A 5,868-nucleotide genomic window follows, 5' to 3' on the forward strand; every position below is an offset into this window, starting at 1 on the left:
CATTGGTATATGAATCAGTAATTGCTTTGTATTAAAGGCATATGAGGGTCCTGAGCTTTGGATCCAGCCTTTCCCACATCCTTGTGTCCTTAGCAATTGACCTCTGCTTTTAATGCTCCATTCACAAACACAAGGTTGTGGGTTCGATCCCTGTATGGGACTTGATGATCCTTTGTCTCCCTTCCAACTCAGAATATTCTGTAATTCTGTGACATGTCTGGAACAGTACTTTGGCAAGGGACAAACAAAGCCCAGATCTGCACCAGGCTGTCCCAGCGTATGCTGGGGGAGATGTGGTGTATCTTGTGACTGTTTCTGGCAAACAAGTCTGTCTGGCCATGCCTGAGCTGAGGAATCTTGTCTGAGTGCTTGTGTTGGCCGTTTTCAGTCCTGGGTGTGCAGTATCCCTGTTGTCTGTGCCTCCAAACCCCTGTGCCTTAGGCCTGTAGTCCCAGGTGAGAATGGTGGAGCAGCCTTGAAGGTGCCTCATCTGGGTGCTGGGGGACCGATCCCTGGGCTGTGCTGTGGCACCTCGGGCAGCCAAGAGACACAGCCATTGGCACCTGCTGCAGATGTGCAGATAGCATCTGTCTGGGTTCTGCTGCTGTGTCCAGAGCTGTGTGATGGGGCAGCTTCAAACACCAGCTTACAAGGACAGTGCTCTCTACTCCTCACTAGCCAGCTGGCTGGAGCAGCTGCTCTATTCCATCTTTTTGGGAGAAGATGGTAGCAGCTGCCAATTCTTGGGTTGCCAGTGGAGAGGTGCCCACATTGGAGAGTGAGATATTATTGCTCTTGTACAATCCCAGTTTTGATAAAACCGGATGGGTTTGAGGTAAATATGGAGTTCCCTTGTCAAACGTAAGTAGGAGCTGAAATTCATGTGTTTGAAGTGCTATGAGTAATCCTCTGCCTTTCTGAAGAAACTTTTTTTTTCCTGAAAAACTAGTGACTTGCAATGGATTCCCGCAGCACTAGTTGGATACGTGACAAGGAGATCATATAAAAGGTCACCCTTGGTTTGAAATGAAGGCAGTGAAAAATGAGTGTCTTGTACTAAAACTGTTACTGGAGATTGTTGGCCAAGTATTGCAGTCTCACTTTTCTATTTTTAAAACTCTCTCACCAGCTGTGATGTGACCCTTCCCTCCACACCCACAACAGAAAAAAGCCCTTACTGATTAGAAACAGGAAATAATAAAACTCACTAACCACAAAGTATTTTCAGACACAAAATAAACAAGCAGAGATGGTGAGAAGTAGATATTTCCCACTGATCTCTTTTCAGCACGGTAACCATAGCTGATAATTATAGTCACTGGGGATTTACAGCTTTTAGAGGGAATGTATGATTTTAAGTTGATGCTGTCAAACTGTAGTAAAATATTTTCATCACAGCCTCTCCCAGCATAACAATAAGGTGGCCACAAGTCTCATGAGGTGCATTATTGACACCATCTAGAAGTAAAAGAACACTTCAGGTCTGATCCTGAGCAGGGAGCTGCTCCTGTTGTTGGTCCCACTGGTGTTCAATGGAGCTTCCTCTAGTGAGTACAGCTGTGAGGGATTTTATGGGGTGGGATTTTTATCTAAACTCAGCAACATGTGTGATAATAAACTGGTAAGGTCTTTAATGTCTTTTCTCTTCCAGGATTTTGTGATTTGCTTTGCCTGATAGTTTTCTCCACCTATGAGTGTTCTGTGCCCTTTGCTGCAGTGGTTTGCTTGGGGTGGCCCCAGCTCTCAACCCTCTGGATCTTTGCAGTGGGATATTGTGTATTTTCCACATTGGTGGTCATTCTGGAGGTTCCTGTCAGCAAAGGGGGAAGTCCTAATTTTCAGGCCGAGGATAGAAACTGAGGTTGAGGTAAGATCTGTACAATTCTATGCCTTTACCTGACTTCTGCCCCCATGGTTGAAGAAACCTGCCTTGCCTCCTTGCAGCCATGTGTAGGCCAGTTGTTTCTCCTACCACCCTTATGCCACTGCTCCTAATGGCTCTTCAAGAGGGCTGGATAAAAAGGAAAGCTTCACAGAAAAAGATGCTAAACCCAGAGGTGCTGGTTTTCACTCCTTAGGCACCTCATCAAATAGATCTCGCTGCATAATGAGCCCCTCTGAACTGCGGGTCCATTCATTAGTATGCGTGGTGTTTGTTTAAGAGCTCCCTGCTCTTTTATTTTAACTGCGAGGAACTTTTAACTGCCTTTGAGATGAAAAACAGGGACCAAATGTTGCCAGCAAGTGAGCAGATTTGTCCCAGTCTTCTTGGTCCAATTTGCAGGAAATTTTACCTTCTGACCTTTAGAGGATCTTTGTGATTCACTTATAAGTAAAAGCTGAAGCATTGATCCAGGCTGATAAACCCAGCTCCCCACTTCTTTCATAATTTTTAAATTGTTGCTGTGATCCAGGTAATGCTGTCTGTGTGTGTGGTGCACGCTGCTTTCCCACAAAGCATCAGGAGCAAAACCCAAACCAGCTCTTTCAACTGCATTAAGGAAAAACTATTTGTGAAAGAAGAAAACAAAAGCAGATGCTTGAGTACTGTTTATTCAGAGCATAAAGGACAAGGCTGGGAAAAGTATCAGTCATGATCTTCCAAAAGTTTATTTAGAACTTTTAGTTAAGGAAACAAACAAAAAAAAAAATCCCTAAACATAACTATACATTACATATATATACATATACTAACACATAGCTCACTAGTTTAAGAGCGATGTCAGGATGTCCAGGTGGCTGGGAACAACACAGCCAGAGTGAGCAACCCAGAGAGCATTTCTAAAAAGCCTCAAAAGTCCAGACCAAGTCTCTCCCTTTCTCTTTTTTTTTTTTTTTTTTCCTAACCACTGCAGCATTTTTACAGGAATTGACACTGGAATCTCCTACAGCTGCACAGGGGTAATAATAAAAATAAGAAGCCAAAGAGATCAGCTGTTTACCCCTTTATTCAACAAAGTTATCTCAGTGGTTTATGTGAGATCTGAGAGGTAACTGACGCCAGAAAGGGCCATTGCCTGTTGTTTTGTATTTTTATTAATAGGAAGTTAATTATTTTAGAACATAAGACAAGAAAACTATATAATTAATATAAGCTAAAGAGCATAAGAGGATTCTATACAATAATTTAGATGTATTAAATAAATAAAAAATAATAGCAGCCTTCTACAATGCAGGCTACACATAGGTTTACTTCGGCTTGAAGTACCCTGGTCTTTAGTACACCTACAGGAACAGACTTGCTCCACAAGTGTTTTAAAGAAACATATCTATAAGATACATACGTAAGAGTGTCTAAGGTTAGGATAAAAATTGAAAACACACTTTACCATGGTCTCCACATATCTAATGACCCCATTCTAGGGTTGTTATGGGAAAAATTTGGCTGCAGAACCTGTCTGGGAGGCGCAGCATCAACCTGGTTGAAAACCGACAGCAACGGCACCTGGAAGGAATTTTTGGAAGCCTGCTTGTTCTCTGCAGAGTAGAAGCGCTCCTGTGCCAGGTTTGTGCCCCGATTGCTCCCCTTAGGGCTCAGGGGACCTTTTGGTGTCAAGAGAGGCTGTTGAGATGGGCTGGAAGACCTCAGTGCTGCTTTGCAGGTATCTTCACCAGACCTGGGCAAGGATTTCAGCAGGTGGTTTAGCAGGCGCGCCCCAAGGCTCTTGTCCATCCACTCACAGGTGAGAAGGAGGTTGTGTACCTCGTGCATGCACTGAATGTACCCAGTGCTGTACCTCTGCTGGGCTTCCAGACCCACTTTGGAGTCAGCTGCATTGGTGAGGAGACAAAGGGGAGTTGGTGAGAGGGTAAGAGCTGACTGGTGTGTTCCTGCTGGGAAACCTTCACCAGGTTTCTGGGGGGGGCTCGCTCTGAAGCCACTGGACTTTCCTAGAAGATGCCTCTTTTGCAGGGAGAAGGTGAGCAGGGTGTGAGCCCCGGTGCTCTGCTGCCTACTGCAGAGGCAAAACTACACCAAAAAGCAGAAATAGGCTTGGGAAGGAAAAAATACCTTGCCCAAATTAATCAGTGCCCAGCTCCATTTCCCCATCTAGTGGAGAAAGCCGAACCCAGGCAGCAGCCCGGGCCTCGGCTGGTTTGAATGATGCTTTTGCCAGTCTGGCAGGGGATCAAACCTGCTGCCACCCTCCTGCCCGGCACGAGCACTCACCCATCATCTTGCTGCTCTGGATGTTCTGGAGGTGCTTCACCGTCATCTCGAGGATGTCTGCTTTTTCCAGTTTAGACTGCTGATAAGGAAAGAGAGCAGCAGTTAGAGGGAATGAAGGGTTTGCACCATGCCCAGCTTCTCAAAAAATGAGATGCCCTCCACAACCCCACCCCTCAGGTTTCCCACCAACAAAAGAACAAAAAGCAGCATAAAAATGAGCACTTACATCCAGGTGAAATGCTCCCACAACTGTCTCCTTCAGCTGGTCTAAGCAGTTATTAATCCTTTCCCTTCGCTTCCGCTCAATGAGGGGTTTCCTTAACTGGCAAAGAAAAGGAGCAGGAAAATTGCAGTTGGTATTTTTTTCTTCCCCTCCCTGCTGCAGTTCAGTTAGGTCAGAGTCCCATCCCCTGTGTGAAGCCAGTGTGGGGTGGCACAGGGCTCAGCAGGAACAAGATGAAGATGGATGTGTACCATCTTCAGCCACGGCCTGTCCCTTAGATGGCATCAGCCCTCAATTCTCCCACCTCCACTCATTTTATGCAGGGTTCACCCAAACAAAACAGAGAGAAGCAGAGAAAGGGAGGAGAAAAAAACACCCATGTGGGTTAATTTCAGAGAAAACATCTTTATAACATGATGAAAATAACTGTCCCCCTTTTCTTTCCTGGAAGCAGTGCCCATAGCCCCAGCACCCATCATTCACATGCCTGGTGCAGCGCAGAGGGCACGTACCTTCCTCTCCTCCTTGGTGCTGGCGAGCTTGTGGGTGCTGCCCGGGGTGGCTGTGGCAGTCATTCTAATCCAGGCACGGGGTGGGAAGGAGGCACTCGGGCAGTGGGTCGCTCCGTTTCCAGTTGGGCTCTTTGCTGCTCCGCTGCTCCTCTGCAGTATTTATAACCCCGAATTAGCATGTGAAAGGGAACTGTCCTTGGCGGGACTACTTTTCCCACACGAGGGGTCGAGCCCGGAGGTTTGTGGCCATCAATCAAAGCTGACAGGTCACTGCTTCTTTTCAATGAGCACGCCAGCCCCCCCAAACGGCGACAGATGTCCGGCCTCCGACGCTGGGCTTTGGAGGGATCTTTTGTTAGGGAAGAAGGGAAGGAAAATGGGCGCGCTCTGAGCAGCTTGCACGGCTCCTCGTTCAATTTGCACAGATTCCCAGGGAGGGAAACAATAGTGGGGAAGCGGTTGAGTTACACCTGGGAAAATACCTTCTACTCATCTTTTCCCCCTCTGTTTCCTTGAAGTGATGCCTGGTTTCACCTACTAACCTGACCCCAGCCATTTCACATCTTTGAAACAGCCTCTTAATTTAATAATAGAGTACTTCAGCTAGGAGTTCCCGCTCCCAGGGATTATTATTACAAGGAAACGATGATCGATTAAAAACTGTTGACAGCTGGTTGTTTCCATCACAGAAATCCTCTAGGGCAAACATGGGAACATTATTTACCTCTTGGGAACCTGAGTTCTCTGTTGCACATGGGCGGATGTAGGAAATATGTAACTCTTCCAGTTTTTGGCTGCCGTGTAGAATTTAATATTAAACTGACAGGCAGATGCAAACTAACCAGAGGTGAGTTAGTCCTGTGGGATTTTTACTTTGATTTCCCCCCTGCCATGCTGAAGGGGGCCTGTCTGTTCACTCCTCTGGAATGCTGGTGCAGGAGCAGAGAAGCCTTTGGAGGAGT

At 46.4% G+C, this 5,868-nt stretch overlaps 1 protein-coding gene across 1 annotated transcript; it reads right to left on the reverse strand.

Moving 5' to 3' along the window:
• Positions 1-3,100: 3,100 nt before the first annotated feature.
• On the reverse strand, positions 3,101-5,348 carry LOC113950635 (transcription cofactor HES-6-like). Its single transcript, XM_027650638.1, has 4 exons — positions 4,907-5,348; positions 4,398-4,493; positions 4,172-4,250; positions 3,101-3,771 (listed from the first exon to the last, which is right to left on the reverse strand). The coding sequence occupies exons 1-4, from the start codon at positions 4,967-4,969 to the stop codon at positions 3,326-3,328; spliced, it is 684 nt and encodes a 227-aa protein (XP_027506439.1). The 5' UTR covers positions 4,970-5,348; the 3' UTR covers positions 3,101-3,325.
• Between the last annotated feature and the right edge of the window lie 520 nt (positions 5,349-5,868).

Source organism: Corapipo altera, unplaced genomic scaffold, assembly GCF_003945725.1.
Source record: "Corapipo altera isolate COAL_440 unplaced genomic scaffold, ASM394572v1 54, whole genome shotgun sequence".
In the NCBI taxonomy this organism is placed as follows: domain Eukaryota; kingdom Metazoa; phylum Chordata; class Aves; order Passeriformes; family Pipridae; genus Corapipo; species Corapipo altera.

What these genes read in the sequence shown, in the direction of transcription:
- LOC113950635 (XM_027650638.1), bottom strand. Translation starts at nt 4,969, where the DNA reads ATGACTGCCACAGCCACCCCGGGCAGCACCCACAAGCTCGCCAGCACC. An exon ending in TGGGAGCATTTCACCTGGAT is followed by an intron (nt 4,251 to 4,397) that starts GTAAGTGCTCAT and finishes TTTCCTTATCAG; the next exon opens with CAGTCTAAACTGGAAAAAGC. An exon ending in CCAGAGCAGCAAGATGATGG is followed by an intron (nt 3,772 to 4,171) that starts GTGAGTGCTCGT and finishes TCACCAATGCAG; the next exon opens with CTGACTCCAAAGTGGGTCTG.